This window comes from Bombus pascuorum, chromosome 8 (assembly GCF_905332965.1).
Source record: "Bombus pascuorum chromosome 8, iyBomPasc1.1, whole genome shotgun sequence".
In the NCBI taxonomy this organism is placed as follows: domain Eukaryota; kingdom Metazoa; phylum Arthropoda; class Insecta; order Hymenoptera; family Apidae; genus Bombus; species Bombus pascuorum.
The window spans coordinates 7,020,675-7,038,928 of record NC_083495.1 but is presented as its reverse complement, the minus strand read 5'-3'; the positions used below and the strand labels follow the sequence as shown (position 1 = coordinate 7,038,928).

Genomic DNA, 18,254 nt, shown 5'->3' with positions numbered 1-18,254 from the left:
TCGAGCGTGTGCAACCGCATGCGCGCGGCTCAGCTAACGCGAATTTAATGCAACTCCGCTGTGGAATTAATTCGCAAATTACCATACGCGGCCGCGGTGGCCCACCGGCCAATGTTTTCGTCGGCTTTTCCCTGTGAAACGCCGCGAAACACCTGGAAAACCAATCTCCGTTAAGCCATTGTGCACTTTCGAATTCGATAGCCGAAAGATACCATCCCCCGGCGATATCCGTGATGCAATCCCGTGTTTCACGGGAACACGGTTCAATTACTGGATCTCTTATTTCAATTTTATAGCGGAACAGGGGAAAGGGCTACGCGCTACGAAAAAGTTTAAACAGAAAACTGTGGTGGAAACTGGGAAATTAATGATGATTGAGGATATTTCATGATTCAACGGACGTGAGTTATTGCCAGGATATTAAACATATTTCGGTGAAATCAGAGTTTACAACCGTATACAACGGTTTAGGAACAAACAATGATTTAAAAGTCCAAGGGGGACACGGCTTGCTTGTTGTAATTGAACCGGGAAAGAGCGTTCTTTGTTATGAACTCTTGGAGGAAATTGAGGCGATTAGCAGCGGGAAATATTGTCCGCGATTAAATCGATCGAAAGCCGACGATGGAAGAAAAACGAGTATCATTAGCGAGCAGGAAGGGAATCGTCTTTCTATGACAACGCCAGACCGTACGTTTCTTTGACGACGCGGCAAAAAATATTGCGCCGCTCGACCGCGATTAATCGTCGGCCATGTTCGACGAGTTCCCAGGCGAATTTTCATCCGAGTATCGCAAATTCCAGGAAAATACCGCGTGCCCGCGTGAAAAATCGCGTCGCCTTTTAACTACTAGCATAAACAAAAGCTTTCACGTTAATGAAAAATATATCATCGTCAGTAAGTATATCTTTCTTCCTAAAACTTTGCACCTGCTCTTCGCTATTAGAACTTCCCTTATTCCTATGAGATCCTTAATTATATATTTAAAGAGACAAATTTGAAAAATACGACTTTCTCTCATTCCCTGTCTTTATTGGTGAATCTTTCGAATCCCCTTGAAACAGCGATGACACTCTCACAAGCAATAAAGCACGCAATAATCGCGCGATTAACCGGACCGCGTTTTCGATCCAGTTTCACTAAATGGCCGTGACGAGTCAGAAATTCACGACGAATCCGTGGGATTAAAACTCGAAGCAAGAACGGAGCGTCTGCGATTGAATCCACGCTGGAGACAGAGAACAACAGAGGGTTGGCGAGAGAGAAAAAAATATTATTTCGTCCGCCGCTCGACCGGCTGCATGCACGCGTCGTTACCTGCATACGTGTCGGGAATATATCTTAATCCGTTGAAGCCCCGGTCTGAATATTTATGCGAGTTGCCGTTCGCGTTGTAAATCGCCGCGAACCCCGGCGCCTTTATAGGCTTTATATTTTCGCCAAACGCGTTACCGTTAATTGAAATCGTTCGAGCTCCACCAATACGTGTTTACTTTAATCTTTCAGCTTAAGTTTTCTCCCCCAATCGTTAGAGAAATTTCCCGCGTTTCTCGGCCGCGTGATTTACGATAAATATTATATAAAACGAATTGAATTTCAAATTAACCCTTTGAAAGCAAGACACCTGGGATTTTGTCGGTTTTATCGAGATGGCCGGGATACCGTATAAATCAAAGATAAGGCCAGCGAACAGGTTTGAAGTGCGCGATACGGGAGCTCACAATTTAATCCAATTATTCTCAGCGATTAGTTCTCTTGCGTATCGCTAACGTGGCAGCCTCTCTCTCGCTGCTATCCTTTCACCGTTCTCGAACACAGTCAGTCATCTAATTGGCCCGCTCGACTTACCGTTCTAATTGTTTGTTCCCCCCTTGACTGCGACTCGGTATGCACGAGGCGGCGACGACAATGACGACAATGACGACGTGACGCCGCATTCGCCCCGCAGCTGTTCGCACCCTCCGCATTTCGACGACAATTGCCAGGATCCTGGCGCTGCAGCGGCGCTCTCTCACGAAACCTTTGAACGTAATTATCGGCGAATTAAACGAGCCACCGGGTTCGCGGTCCAAGTTCTGCTGGCGAGCGTCGCCCGTCGATAAGGCCAATAATTCACACGGAATATTCTCGCGAAACCCACCAATGCTACCACGCTCGAGTTTATCGCGATAACCGTCGCCTCCTGCCGAGGAAATCCCCAATTTCTCTCAGTACATTCTTTAAAATTTGAGGTTCGTGGAATCGAGATATCGGTTTTTTACTGGAATTGTTGCTGAAACCGATTAAATGTCTTGTTAATCTTGGATAAAATTTCAAGTAGCGCGAGCCAAATATCTTCAGCGGACACCACAGTTTGATTTACTGAGATTCCTGTGAAATGCGCTTGATTAATTATTCCGGGATGAAGAGCCGACGATTCGACGCGAATCAGAAAATTTCGAGGAAAATGTTCTGTTAATTTGGCCGGCTGACGTGCTGTCGCTAAATCGGGTTTCGAGCTTGATTAACCATTCATCCAGCAGGCGGATGGTACCGTAGTACTCTCCTTTCGTCCCGATATCGCGAAGTTACATAGTAAAAAAAAAAAAAAAAAGAAAAAATATAACAAACCAGAAAGTCTGTGAAGGGCGAAGGGTGGTAAACTGCAACTCCGAGCGTCAGGCACCGTTATGAATTCCTTGTTAGAACGGACCCGGGAACCGTCAGATTTTTATGTAAGCACAGTTATGTCCCTAATTTTTCTCGAAGAAACAGCCCACTTGAGGAACAGTGGAATGTCGAACGGCGCACCGCTCTCCAGAAAGTCGCCCCTTTGCCGTTCCTCCTCCTCTGAACATAGCTCGAGGCTGTATTTTCAACGAAATCATGCCGCTGAATACATGATCCCCCGTTGCCAGGCGGATTCTTGCGTACAAATAAAAGCACGTAGCTCTCTCGAGGGCCAACTTCAACGCGAGAAATGGCCATCGATTTTTTACCTTACAAAAACTGTTTGACGCAACTTGCGCGAGGCTACGAAATAAGAAAAGAAGAAAGAAAGGAAAGGGAAAGCAATCTATCGTTGACTCGGAACAAGGAAACACGATTAATTTCCAGGGGCCTATTCTTCGCGTTTTTCTATCCCTCGATTTTCCCTTAGAAAATATAGAGACAGACTGAATTCGAAGAGGATTTGCGAAGAGGGTTGCGCGAAACGCCAGTCCGTCGGTGGTTTCCAGAGTCGCTTCGAAGAGGTGATTTTGTGGCAACAATGCCGTTCAACGTCGATGACGTCGGCCATGTAAAAGCATGCATCTTGCGGACTTCGAGCGCAGGTATCCCGCTGGCTGAAAACGCCGTGCCGCCGCGTAATACTCTCAAAAAGTAGTCCAAGTGAATAATGATTCCGCACAATGGAATTTCGAAACTCTCTCGGTGCTTTCACAAAATGTGCTCGCAATTCTTCGGCCCCTATGTATTTACCCTTCTCGAGTTTATTATCGACGCGCGTACGCGTCGAGTTCTCGCAATTTCAGTTCAAGGCTTCTTCTCAATTTTTCAAACGGACGGCTACGCCTGGTTTGCAGACGCTTTTGCGGCTTTCGCTTTCAGCACGTCGCGGTATCGTTACGGTTTCACTGAAGGAATCGAAAGACACGCACCGAGCCTGAATATCGTTCTGCTTGTACGTTGTCACTCGCTCGTTTGTTCCACGAAGCCTGGAGATATAAGATACATAAGCGATTTGCTAACAACGTCGAAGAAGATACGCGCGAGAACGGAAACAAGTTCGATGAAACGGGACGACTCGCCGACTGCGTGCAGAGACTAAATGGGAGAACGCGATGCTCGTGGAAACTGGTTCAAGTGAATAATGACGCGAAACAATGCGAGCGTTCCACTTTGAAAAGAGCCGATTCTTTGACGACGCGGCCACTTTCGCGTCCTGGCTTGGAATTGCTTTCACCTTTCGAGCGGAACCGCGGGAAACTCTGCTTCCAATGCGCGTTTCCAGGCTGGCAACGAGAAATCTTTCTAAGACAAAGTCTCGCGTTCCCTTTTAAGGAACGTTCCGTGGCATTCAGTCCCGGTAAAACCGTAACCTCTCTCTCTCTCTCTTCATCCATCGAAAGCTTGCACGGGGATAGAGGAACGCTAAGTGCGGGTAAAATTTTCCCCTGCCGATGAAAGTCAACCGTTCGATTCGAATCGATTCGGCCGGATTCAATTTGGCCGTAGCCGAGCCCGATCGTACGGCGACGAATAAAAGAGCCGACTACGTAGACGATGGTGAACGATAAATCATCGCGAGGACGTGAACGCGAGGAGCGTCGTTGATCGAATTCTTATGAATCGCGCGATTCTTGCCGGAGCTGATACAGATTACTCCGAGCTCCGATCGGATACCGAGTACTTCCACGAGAAACGGGACGCGAGATCCATCGAATCACGGGGCAATCGGGTCCGACGAGTTAGTTGGATATTCGACCTCGTTCCTTTCCCGACGCTCCCTGCCATTTGTCTTCTCCACCCGCGAGAAGACTTCTCTCTGTCTCTTCCTCCCTTTTCTTTCTGTCTTTCTTTCTTTCCTTCTTACGGTCCATCTAGCAGTTCGCTTTCCTCTGCTTATTCCAAGCTGCACATCCGGCACGAACAAAATCATAAAAGTTTTAGCCTACAACTTGGAGACGCGAGGGCAAGACCCGTGCGCTGGGAAAGAAGCTTTTCGGTGTTAGTCGTTCCGTAACGCTCACAGTCGTTTGTGTTCCCATCTTGTTCTCGTCTATACGTTCTACTCACGTGCTCACCCCTCGATCACCTTACCCCTAAAACGCCTTTGTACGTGTCTGACGTGAGTGTAGAGACGCGTTACACATTCAAGAATCGAATAGGTGTATATATACGTTGTCCGTGAGAAGTCCGTGGCTCGAGTTCCGTCGGCCATTAGCAGCAGCCGTCGGTCCTGAAAATCAGAAAACTTCCCGAAACTGATTCCATCCGTACCTGCTCGCTCTCCCTCCCCCCTCTCTCTTTCTTTCTCTCTTTCTCTTTCGAGCCAATTACTTTCTTCCTCGCGGATTTATCGCACGCCGGCCAATATTAATCGCACCTTCGACGCCGTTCGTTAAGCACCCCTGGCAGAGTTTTTGTTTTTAGCGCAGACGGAAATGGGTTTTTGAGGCGAAAGTGTTAATTCGTTCGTTGAAACATCCACACGATGAAGCGAATGTTAGCTCGTTTTACGTGATATTCGGTAGAGAACGTGAAGCATTATGACAGCTAGAGCGTGATAGTATTTTTTTCTTTTGTTTTTTATGGAAAGTCTACGCAAGGCATTATGAGTTCCCTTCAAGAGTAATTTCACGGTATTCCATCGTGTTCTGTTATTCTGTACACGAGATAGAGGAAATTGCTGGTAGAGAATCGCTTCGTTGGCTCAATAATTACGAATTAATCATGCGCTAATTCGTTTAGAGCACCGTTTCGTTGCTCGCTGTTAATTCATCGTTGATTCGCGTATCGGGGGATCGCAATATCAACGAAACGAAGCATATCGGCTAGCATCGGTAGAAGAAAAAAGCGAATGGAGAAAAATTGGAAAGAAAAAGAAAGTAAGATAGGAACCGTGGAAAGTCTGACGATCGACCTGTTTTACAGAGCGTTTACAATCTGCTGGGGGAAACTCTATCGAGGCTGCAACAGTACGCGGAAGCGGAAAGGTGGTTCCAGGCGAGTTTGGCCAGCCAGCCTGACCACGTGCCGGCCCACATCACTTACGGGAAACTTTTGGCCCGAAACGTAAGTAGTTACCAGTTTTAGATCGGTTCTCTTTCATCAGAGCGCGGATCCAGTTTCCAAGTTTACCGCGGCCCGACCAATATCGTTCAACGGAATTTCGTGTACAGCCACCGAGATACGGCTGCTACACCAAGCGTCAGCGCCCGTACTCGAGATACCAGAACCCCCGTGGAAAAACAGAATGCCTTAGGGAGAATCGGCCAACTTTTCGATCGCCATCGCGTCAAAGAACTCGATCCCATCTTCCCAACACCGTTTCACGCTGTTTGCAAAGTAACGCTCTTCTACGGTGCTGCTCGCCGACCGACAGGTCTCCAACACTTGCAAAAGCTACTTTTTCGTGATAAGAAGCAAGGGAATAAAGAGAGAGACAGAGAGAGAGAGAAAGTTAGAGTTTGCAGTTAGGCGAAGTTTATGATAGTGTCAGGATTGCACGGATAGTTTTCAAAGCTAATGGCTTTGTAGTTACTTGTCGAATTTACAGAATTACGTAATTGACACACAACGCTAAATCCGTTCAAATTTGAATGATTCTTCGAACAAGTAAATTTACATGGCCACGTCCGTATAACTTGTAGTATCGAAGATCTATCCTAACATAGAGAAAGAAAAAAAGAAAGAAGATAAATCATGACGGAGGCTCTTGGCTCGAATATGAAACGATATAAAATAGCATTAGCCGATAACCGGGATTGCAGGCTCTCGCTCAACGAGTCTGGCCACGTAGCGACCCACATCACTTAGCAAACCTTCGACTCGGCACGTAAGTAGTTAGTACTATTTTGGTGCGGCGTAGCGCGGCGCGGCTTGGCGTACTGGATCGAACACGATAGGCCGGCCGAGAATCGGCTGACCCACATCACTTAAAGAGAAACCCGCCGACGGGAAACAGCGTGCCGTTAAGCTGATTCTGCTCGATCCACCGACCGTTCCGTGTTCCGGCCTGGTCAATCGTTGACCGGAAACCGGTATTTCTCCTGAAAACATATCTAACACGACCGACGATTACGTTCACTGAGCCGAGAGAGATTCGGGACGCGCGATGTTTCCTCCTTCTCTGTACGTGTCTCGTTCTCCAAACGAACCATACACAGGGCATTTCCTTTCGCAAACGTGTCGTTGCTTTTGCGATCAATTATCGTTTGTATCGTAAACGCGTGATGGGACTATCGGTCCTTCGTCTTTCCACGTAGCTCCATAATCACTCGATACGATTACGTTATACTAATCGATATAGCTTTGCAATGGTTAGGACGTATTATCAGGGACACGTAATATAGTTGATCGCTTGCCATGATAATATTACCGAATTGCCAATTTTCCATTAGTCCTTTCGTATACTCGAGCTGTCGCTCGCGAAATAACTTCAAATTGATCGGTCGTAAATGAAATAGCTTCACGGTTGATAAAGTTTCATTTAATTTGCTGATTTAGTTGCATCTCTGTCGCAATAAAATTATATCACGCCGCGCACGTAAATAACTGCGTCAACAATATGAAACAGAGTCACTTGAACCGAAATTTTTCAATATTTTATTGCCCGGCATCGATCGCAAATTGGACGTGCAAACGATGCCAATCAGAGATAATAGACAGAAAATGGAAATTAGAAACTAGAATTTTTATTCGATCGCTCTCGTTCTCCCTCTGTTTCATTAAATAAATCACCACTTTCCCTGTTATTTGTCCTCTTGTACTTGGAATGTTAAATGTTAATTTCCGGAAGTCTCAGTCGGCAAATTACGATGTGTGTCACGTGGCAACCAGAAGGGTCAATGGAAAGTCAATACCGGTAAACGATGCCGAGCGTAATTGAACGTTTGACCGATAAATGTCGGCGTCCTGTCGCGTAGCCGATGAATTTTCGTCCGTGCAGGCTGTGTTGGCTAGGCGAACCGTATCGAAATTCCATTTCCATCTTTTACACTGTTCCCCTCTGTGTGCGAAGCGAAACGGAATCCTCTGTTTCTCGTTCTCGTGCCCCTAATCGCGTCAGGATAAATTTCGTTACAACGTGACTCGACGATCCGTGAAGGGTAGACCGCGTCGACAATGGCGGCCCGATCGATCGTTCGATTACTGATTTGCCTTGTTTCTTCCGTAGTCAAGCCGTGTGCTGGAGGCTGAGAGATGGTTCCTGAGAGCCCGTAGATTGGCGCCGGACGACTCGAGCGTGCACCATCATTACGGTACGTATAATTGCCAGTGTCTTTAATTAAAAAGGAATCGTTGAATAATCGAACATCATCAGACAGATTTCTCATCCTTCATCCATTCGCTAGTCTGAAACGTCTGTAGTCTATAGCCATTCGTGAAATAACAAGAGGTACTCGTTAATTATTAAAGCAACGAAACACGAGATCTAAGCGCATCCTCGTCGTTGTCAAGCAAATTGGAGTGGTCTGCGACAGATTCATCCTCTGGCCCGTTGTTCCGCTCGGTATAATTGATTCCTCCACTATACGGTACAACGAGCGAAGACGTTGGTAATCCTCTTCTATGTTGAAATGAGAGAACGAAAAGAAAACAAACCGCGGAGGTAGAATAATGTAACGGACGTAACGATAAGGGAGGTTCACGGAGATCTTTTCAAGGGACCGTTTTATAGGGAAGATAAGAAGATCGTAAGATTCCGCCTGGTCGTTCTAAATACCGGTGTAATATTTTCCTGGGGGATGAAAGTAGAAACTGTGGTGGAAAAGTGGGTGGTGGCAACGATGGAGCGCGCTAATCGAAAAAAGAGACGGCCACAAGGGAATAGCGAATATCAGAAGGAAGGCAGCAGCCGGAAGGAGATCGACGGGTATTGAAATTCCAGAAAAGCGTCGCAATTCCTAGTGCTCGTCGCATCGTTCTATTCTCCGTTCACGCTTGCCCTCCGCTCGAACCGCATTCAGACTCTGGTTCTTGGATCTTGGTTTGGCAACATTCTCTTCTCGCTAGTATTTCACCCACCCTTTCAAAAATCTATCCTTTCCATTTGCAAAAGCCGTGAAAGGAGATGGTCACTGGCATCGGTCAGCCGATTCTTTGCGGTCAGGATTAATCTACTCGCCAAAAATAGTCTCGCGTTGGAGTCGGATTTTTCAAGCGCAAAAACCATCGCGGTTTATCTCTCTTAGTAGCACGCGTCATTAGGCAGTGGTCCACGAAACGTCGCATTATATTATACTTGATATATCACGAGTTGCGTTTATAACCGTTCGTCCTACGCCAAGTCTCGCCGGAATTTTGAGGGCAATCCTCCGCTGGCAACCTTGACCTTATGTATATCTTATGCTACTCTCGTGCAACATTCTGTAACGAGCTAAAATATTCATATATATGTGTGTGTGTGTGTGTGTGTGTGTATAAGATGAGTTTTCGTCTTTTGGCGACCGTGTGTTTTAATTAGAAAATAACATACGACAAAAGGATAACACAGTATATAATTCACGCACGTTTATCCCTTGTCACTTGGGACGTCCATTATTCAGAAGAAGCTACCACTCATTCTTCGTGGCATTAATAACATTATATCGCGGGCAGGTTTAATCTAGTCGCATAGAGCTCGTTGCTAGGAGGAGATGGAAAGTACCGCTAAGAGCAAATTGTTTCGGACTAAACTTAAGTCGACTTAATGGTTTCAAGGTTGATCAACCTATCCGACCTCCACTTCATTCTAGAGAAGCTCTCCCTAGACTGTTATAGTGTATCGATCATTAAGTGACCTTCAAAGTCACGCATAATCATGCATATCATACATGTTGCACGCCATTCCTCGTACTATTACTAAAAACAAAATTGTTAATCCGACTGGGAAAGCTTACAAGCTAGAAACTGTTCCTCTAGAAAGCAAGATTTCGAACGTAACATTATATGTGTAACTTTGAGACGGTCTGTGGCTTCGCAGGACTGTTCCTGACGTCGCAGGGTCGGCTATCGGAGGCGGCAGAGGAGCAACTCCGCGCCGCCGAACTTTCCAGATCCGATTATGAGCTGTCGATGGCGGCGGCGTCCGCGCTGCGACAAGCGGACCGGCTGGAGGACGCGGAAGTGTGGTACAGGCACGCGGCCACCTTGAGGCCGCACGAGGCGCGAAGTCATACAAATCTCGGCGCGATTCTTCACCTGAACGGGAAATACAAGCAAGCGGCGGCTGCTTACAGCGAGGCGTTGAGGCTGCAGCCGGGCGATGCAACGACCATCATGAACCTGCACAAATTGGCGGCCACTCTCGCGTGACCTCGTCACGAGACCGCGGCGAACACCCAACAGAGAAACAAGTGTGTGTACGATACGACCCCAGGAAAGACCCTCTACCGACTCGCCGTATTTCCTGACCCCACGTCACCCCGATCTTCCTCCCGATATTCGTTTATATCCGTCGACCGGCACGCCAACGTCGCGGGGCGGAAGCCCCCGGGGACCTTGACGCGCTATCGACTCGTATCGCCTGCTATGGTATGTAAAGAATAAAGCTTCCTTTATTTTTCTCTAACGAGCTATATTTCTTTATTATCCATTGTTACCGTTCCCCTTATTCCGATTGTTAACCGTTTCGGTATAGAACGACGTGATGCAAATGCAGGTTTGTGTGATTGCAGAGAGAGAAAGAGAAAGAGAGAGAGAGAGAAGGAAAGAACATGGAAGAGATAAAGAGATGGTGGAAATGATCGAAGACTTGGATTGAGTTAATTATAGTCTTCTTTGACTGAGTTAATGATAGTCTTATAATAATAGTCTATGCGAAGAATTATAAGAGAGATGCAGGTAAGTGTACGTTCAGAAATTTCATAAATTACGACGGTAGGTTGGCACAAAAACTTCGAGACTCCCAAGGAATCTCCCTCGAGGTATCCATGGATCACTCAGCAGCCGTCAGCGTCGTATTTTCCCCCGTACGACAAAAAAAGAACGCCAGGAGCGTCCTAGAGAGTAAACCCTGATTTTCTCGCATGGAGGGTGTGAATCGTCCGCACGAGTTTCCTTACCTCCTTGGTCCCGGTTTTCAAGACGTGGAAGCTCCATTAATATCGAATCTATTTGCACGGCGGCGCCGACTGGAATATTTAAGTTTACACTTTAAATCACACCCCCGAGCGAGTGGTGGAGTCGCGGCCTCGGAAGCTAGGGAGACGGGAGAAAAAGACGGATGAGGGTAATACCGCGAGAAAGGTAGACACAGTGTCGTGAGACAGAAAGTATGAGGGGAAGAAGAAGAGGGGGGAGGTCAACGTGGGCTGGGGGAGAGAGAAAAGAGGGAAAGGAGAGAACGAAGCCACCTGTCGCTCCCGTCGCCCTAGCTGAGACAGTCTCGACAAACACTCGACAGGTGCCGCAGCGATTACGTACCTTTATTCCGCGAAGAACTCGCTTCGTTATCTTTAAAGCGGAACTCGTCGAGACGCCAAGCCGAACGAGTGCTTCGTTTAGTCGCTTTAGTCCAGGTCGCATCGCGTGCCATTTCGTTTCGACCTTTTCTCAGCCCCTTTTTTCCCCCCTTTACTGTCCCTTTTTTCTTCTAGCAGTAACTTTACCGTCCCGTTTCTTCGCGACATTACGTCGCGTCGTCTACTTGTCTCTCGACGCGTTTCTTTCTCCTCCCTTCGTTCCTATTAATATTTCACGTATGCTTACGCAGATGCCATCTTTCCCTTCGCTCGAACCCTCAGGAATTCTCGTTTAGCTTGTCGACTTCGATTTTTATAAGTAGCCTTCGAAACTCGGCCAGAAGAAACGACGACGACCGTGGGAGTTGCTTTCCATCGAAATAAAAGACCGCTCCCTAGCTCGGTTCACAGGATCTCCGTTTCTTTTTGCTCGAGTCACGCCGCCCGCCCCTTTCCTAGTTTCTTTCTCTCGGTTCCCTCCTCTCGTTCTTCGCTTAAATGTCATTGATTTTTAGCCGCGAGCTCGTCGGTAAGACAATTTAGGGTGGAATGTCTCGTGCGCCGTTTCGTTTCTCTCCCTGTGAACGCGCCCTTTTATTCTTCCACCTCTTCGAACCGTGTCCCAAGTTTCTTGCGATCCTCGTCCTTTCTCCACCCTCTTGTGAAACGTGTCACGCCGTTGTTTCTTCTCTCGACACGCCTCCACCGCCTCAGACCCGACGTACCCGCTTTGCTTACAGATTAAACGTATCGTTCTTTCGTTTTTCTCCTCGCTACTCCACCGGTCCTGCCCGACCATGGTAATTCTTATAATTAGTCACAGTCGGCCATGGTTTAGCTCGCACCGTTTTTTTTTCATCTACTTTATTCTAAAAACGAAAAACCTCTCTCGAATTAAAACTATGCAAAACTCACCCACGCAACGCTCAAAATTATGAAATCCACGGAAAATTTATCTTTCATCTCTTCCTATCCTTCTAGTCTCCGAATTTTTATATCTCATTCTTATTTCAATAAACAGAAAGACTTAATATTTTAAAAGAATCTTTACGAATCGAGTAGAGTAACGATACATTCCTCGGTATTTTTGTTGTTTTTATCACGAGTTTGATAAAATCAAGAAATTTTATTCTCGATAGAAATATGCGATTGCTTCGAAAGTAATGCAAAAGGGAATAGCACGGCTACGATAAAATATTATTCTACTTTCAATATTATAGAGCAACTCCCATAATCTTCAACAGTTCCACTAGATCTGGAAGACAAATTTCGCTGTTTCTCTTCGGCAGTCATAGTACCTTTCTCCGGGAACATTCCGTTTCCAAGATCCAGCGGCGCCTCATCCGCGATTATTCCACCGTCGAGCATCCCCTTCTATTTTTCACGAACTTCGACGTTCCCGTTTGTCTACCTCCCGGTTCCCTTATTGACATTCCTCCCTGTACGCTGCTTCGTCTCGCGCTTCTTTCTTCGCGAACGCGGCGCAATAAGAGCTTGGGGTAGCAGGACAGGCGGACATTTATTACGCCAGGAGAGTCCCCCAGGAATGAGCCGACCTCCCGATACAAAGGCGACGTGAAACACAAGGACCACGTTCTTCTCGAAGACAGTAAAAAAGTCGCCGAGTTGCGGCGTCGTTAATGGTCTCGTTCTCGAAACGTCGCTGAAGATACCGTTGCCGAGATAGAGGCTACGGATCTAGCATGCGAAGGGGAGGAATATTTCGTCCTTGAACAATGAGAAGCTCGAAATCCGCTCGTTCCTTCCTATTTTATCGCGGAATCTTTGCGAGATGGAACTTACCAAGCATGAAAATTAACCAGTATTCAAAGGCAGTCGAGCTGGATTGGATTAAAGTTGATATGCGTATTTAGGATTATTCTACTTGGAGGCGTCCAGAGAAATGGAAATTGGTTCACGTTCTCTTTTCAAACGAGAAGTTTGCATTCATAAGTACACATTGATAAGTGTAACTTTCCGCACATAATTATAAAAGTAGAGATTTGCAAATTTTCCTTGTTAGTTAAAAGTGTCATGTCTGCAAATTAGAAAGAAAAGAAAAATAAGTAGAATATAGCAAAATCAGTGATTGAAGCAAAATCTCCACCACTCGCCTATCGGCTCTGACTACCTCAATTATACAGATTAATGCAAATATAGATAACGACGTAGCTTAACGAAGTTGTTTAAAATGGACTTTTTTAAGGAGACACGTTAACTGAGAAAATCGCGTTCCTGATCTTGCCTGAAAAATCTCCCTTGATTACCCAACGGAAAAATAACAAAATCACGGTTCGCTTGATCCCTGAAGTACGTCACAGCTACGACGTAAACGTCGTGACTGATCCTATTGCACGATCGATAAGTAATTAGGAGAAGTCGCTCAGAGCTTAATGAAATAGTGTCGCGCCGGCTGGCGGGCGAGAATGAAACAATGGAGGAAAGAGGGTAAATGAATGACAGAATGATCGAGAGTAAGTGCGCAGGTTGAAATCGACCCAACGAAATAGAATAAACTGTGATAGAAATAAAATGTACATGACTTTAGAGATGGAATTACTCGATGAAAATATCGCCAAAGTTTCACATATCGTCAGAATCACTCGTTCAACCATAGAGAATTTACGAGGTAAGAAAAAACGACGTTGGAAAATGATTTCAGGCCCAGATGCAAGCAGGTAGGTAAGATTTCATTTGCCCGAAAATGGGCAGGCAGCAGCAGGTGCAGCTGCGATGAAATATTCCATAGGGTCGTGTCGTTTGAGGCAGCAAGGTCGCATAGCGTGAAACGCCGGAAGGTCAAGTGCCACTTTCCGCTGCCTGTCCCGTACGTTCCCCCTTCTGACCTTTCCTGATTTATTCTTCGAGCTTGGGGGACGCTGAAAAACAGCCGTTGCAAGATTCAACGGTCTGTCTGCTTCTGGTTCGCGAACAAACCAACTCCCTACATAATTTACCTTCGAATTGTGGTCTGGTAATCGATGCCGTTTCTGCCCCTTAACGATCATCGCGCAACAACCGCCGGAAACGGACACGACGATGGATGGCCCCTCGAAGAATCATGGTCTCCGTACCACGAGCTCTCGAGTTTCCTCGAGAAGATTTTTAGATTTTCCGAGCAAATTGATCGTGAATCGAGTGTTGGACGCGTTACATCCGTGTTTTATTTTTCACAGAAGATAGATCGCGTGACAAGAAAAAGTATTTCCGTTTTATTTGTCGTAACATCGAGATGAAAATTCAAACGCGCGACGATCACAAGTTTTGCACGATGCATGGCTTATCGACGGTGGCGTTGGATCGATCCTTCCACCGATGGAAAAGCGCCGGCTGCGAGTTTTATTGCGCGTAACGAGGCCACCGAAAACTGCGTACCATAAAGGGATAACATGCAGATAAAAACTGAGCGCGAAAGATCGTCGTTTGTACGCGCCTCGATCAATCAACCTTTCCCTTTGCCCCTCCACGTCGATCGTCGTCGTTCCTTTATCTAGACTAGCTTTCAACGATGGAATCCGCTTCCACCTCGCGAAACTCGACGAGAATGTCGATGAACAAAATCCAGACAACGATAATCGTTTACTGCAGTGTTGTTGTTGCGCAACAACAACGACCCAACCTAACCCTCGTCCGACGTTCTGATCCTTCATCGTTAACAACGTGGACGATTAAACGAACGTTAGCCAGCGCCGACGAGAACGTTCCGCGCGAGCGGAGCCTGCGAGCTGATTAATGAACCGGTCTTATCGTTGCGGTGGATTATTCCCACCTGCGAGCTGCGCTTTAAAGGCAGTGATAAAATGAGAGAAGTCGACTAACTTGGTTACTTACACACGATTCAATTTGTACCAATAATGTCTTTGCCCCTTTTGTTTGGTCCAAGTTAATTACACTGTGCTGAGTAATGATATGCAGAGTGTTTGATCTCGAGGGCTGATTATTCACTTACGCGACCTCCTCGCGAGTGGATGTACATGGCTACGTATCACGAGTTTTCAAGGTGAAATAAAATCACGGTAAATTGAGTACTCCAAAGCTAACGCATACGAACATTTGAGAGCATCGACTACTAGAGTGCACTTTTAAGATTTCATAAAGATATAGAAGAGCAATCCTCGTGTATAAATAAAATTCGAATGGCTCGCGCTCTTTAATGTGTCCGCGCACTTGGTACGAAACTTAATAAAACACGAGAACAACTTTGTAATAAATCTGAAAATAGCACTCCTTTAATACTTCGTGAACGAAACAAGCATCTTTATATAAAAATTTGCATATCGAGACAACACACAATATTTTACTATACTTAAACACCTTCGCTTCTATTTAATAAAAACTAGCAGATTCTCAGCCCTTCAAATGTCTTAATAAATATACAAATCTAACCCGAACCACATAATATTCCACTCAATATCCCATCCTTAGTCCTCAAAACTCGATCACCCTCGCAAACTATGCCTCGACGAAAGCCACCCCACGCACATATCCTCAGGGGACGTTTGTTCCGCGCAATTAAGGCCGGAGAAATGTCACAAACAACGAATTTACCGGTTAAGCGGCATCGTACTTCGTCCTCGTTGGCGTCGAAAGAACATCGAAAGCTCGTCGAGGCGTGTCGTGGCATAGCGTTATTAACGTGGACGATTAACGTGACGCCATGGCGGGACAGTCCGCGTCGTCCGCTCGTAGCTTTGTTCGTCTCAACGTTAATCGAGTACACGCGGCGCGTGGTCGTAGTGGCCAGAGAGACGAAAATAGGACGTATATTCCATGCGGTAGAAGCGCAATGTCAGTCGCCGGAAGTAGCTTGCTACGGTGCACGTCCGACTGAAATATTCCGGCTAAACTAACATCCGCGCTCCGCTGAAGCGCCTTCGGTACCTGCTGGCCATCCGCCGAGACCGCGTCCAGTTGCCTGAAAATTAATACACGAAACGCGGAAAAGGATGCACCGAGCTAGCCGCTGACCGCTATGGATTTATATATCAGCCCCTCATTTCTAGCTAAATCCGCACGTACTTTCTACACGTCAGCCTCGCCAAGGATCGACTCTGAATTGAATTCGCCGCGAAGTGGATCCGGTTTCAACCTCGTCCAGCTTAGACTCTGGCAAAACGCGAAAAATTTCGCCGTGGCCATTCAACCGTACGAGTGGCTTTTAAACGTGCGTGGAACTAAAGAAGCTTATATGAATGGAGTATTCGATTTAATCCATAGCTATGGTAAGGGAAGGTTATCTCGAATTCGGCATAGAACTTGTCTTTTTCAAGGCGGAAGAAAATGCAAATTACTTAGCTTCGTTCAAATAACCCTATCTTATCCAGGACATGTGGTAGATGACGTAAGCGATTTTTGAAAAATCCATAGAATTTATGGCGAAGAAAAGGAGAAACCAGTTCGCAGACTATCGGGAAAGAAATTTTTCCAAAGAAATAATTCGATAGAGAAATTGGAGAAATTACATAATGCTAAAGGGTGCGATTCGTAATAATTCCAAGCTCCGTGAAATGGACACGGGTTTTCATTAGGGAATGTCGAAAGAAATGGGGAATTTGAATGGAGCAAACGATGATAGAGATTGTTCGCAGCAAGACCGGCTAATTACCAAGACATTAATTAAGCCAGATAGCGTTGATACTGAGTCGCATTGAATATTATTCGCTGTGGAACAATTACATTCCCCTGATAATACTTGTCAACACGGTTACGGGTAAATTGCCTAAACATACGAACGATAAACGGTACCTGTCAGTGTGTACCAAGCTTCCTATCGTAGGTGAAAAGGCTGATTCACGAGTCGGGATTTAATAAAAACGAAGTGACTAGATAAAGATAGACGAGGTCGGAAAGCGGCGACTTCAAAAGCGAAATTGCGCTAAACAAGATTCGATTGTGTATCTGATGGAATAAAGGCAGGGTAATTTACTTTGCACGGCCAGAAGCAAATCAAACAGCTAGCGCAGGATACCTGTCGCGAACGGCTGCAACAATTAAGTTAAAAAAGTAATGGAAAAACGATAGAAGCACGCGGACCAAGCAAATCTAGTTTCGTTGTGTCCGGGCAGCCGCGCCGGAAATCGTGTGCCGCCGAAAAATCGGTCAATCGAATTGAAACACCCTATGTATATCGATACAAACCCTCCCTGCTGTTATTCCTTGCTCATTTCTAATTTATACGTTAAAAGCCGAAATGAAACGCGTAGATAGCCTGGAATCGACAAACAGAGGCGACTAGGTTTCAAGAGAGAATATAGAACCGGTAATTCATTAATTCGCCCTTCGCGATAGTAACACGCGGTCGCCATTCAAAAGGACGTGCTTGAATTACCAGCTGGATAGATAGCGCATTAACCACCAGCCGTGGTATTAATAACCACGCTGAGGAACGTTTCAAAGTTTCAACCAATGCGAGAAGCAGCTCGCGGGTCTGGCTCGTCGCGAGCGTGTTTCTGTAAGCACACCGAACCCGTTCTCCCTCCAGCTAGATAAAGCTCACCGGTGCGCAGATTAGATAAATTCACGGACAGGGGGAGACGCGGATGATTAAAGGATGGCTGCTGCCGAAAGGATCGCAGCCGGGATTAGTAATTACTAAACAGCTCTGCCAGCTAAACGGGGTCACGGCTTTGTGAGAGCTTCTTCGCGTTCCGAAAGTTCCCTTACACCTTGCTCGGATGCTTGTCTCGCGAGATCTTCGGATTACGAGAGCTTCAGCCAGAGGAGAACAACGACGATGCCGGAGAACGCGGATGGAAAATCGACGACTACGACACTACATGCCGTTCGTTCGTGAAGAAAGAGGAAAAATACGTAGAGAAAAAAAAGAGCGCGCGGAAAAATAGTCGAAGAAAAAATTACTTAACCCAGGAACAGAATTGGAACAGCGATCCCTCCAAGTTGATCGATCGATGGAATTATAATTAAGCTGTCGTTCTAAATTCGCGGCGAATTCTCACGGTAGAACTGTCAGGTGGAATATCGTTTCTGGCAAAAGACAAAGCTAGGCGTGTGTCGCGCGAAATCTCGAGAATTAATTAAAACGCGACGAGACCTGACGTTAGCGGCAGAAGTGGGGAGAGTGCTGACGAATGTAGGGGATACGG

The 18,254-nt window shown here is 46.2% G+C and overlaps 1 protein-coding gene across 2 annotated transcripts in view; it reads left to right on the top strand.

Annotated features, from left to right (window-relative positions):
* LOC132909437 (protein O-mannosyl-transferase TMTC2-like) overlaps positions 1-10,259 on the top strand; it is a 172,448-nt gene extending 162,189 nt beyond the window's left edge. The window contains exons 8-10 of one of the 2 annotated variants that reach the window (XM_060964288.1): positions 5,639-5,779; positions 7,884-7,968; positions 9,672-10,259. In XM_060964288.1, the coding sequence (XP_060820271.1) occupies positions 5,639-5,779; positions 7,884-7,968; positions 9,672-10,003 (558 nt within the window). In that variant the 3' untranslated portion in view covers positions 10,004-10,259. The remainder of the gene's footprint in view (positions 1-5,638; positions 5,780-7,883; positions 7,969-9,671) is intronic. The other variant, XM_060964289.1, reaches the window with a different exon arrangement.
* Positions 10,260-18,254: the final 7,995 nt, after the last annotated feature.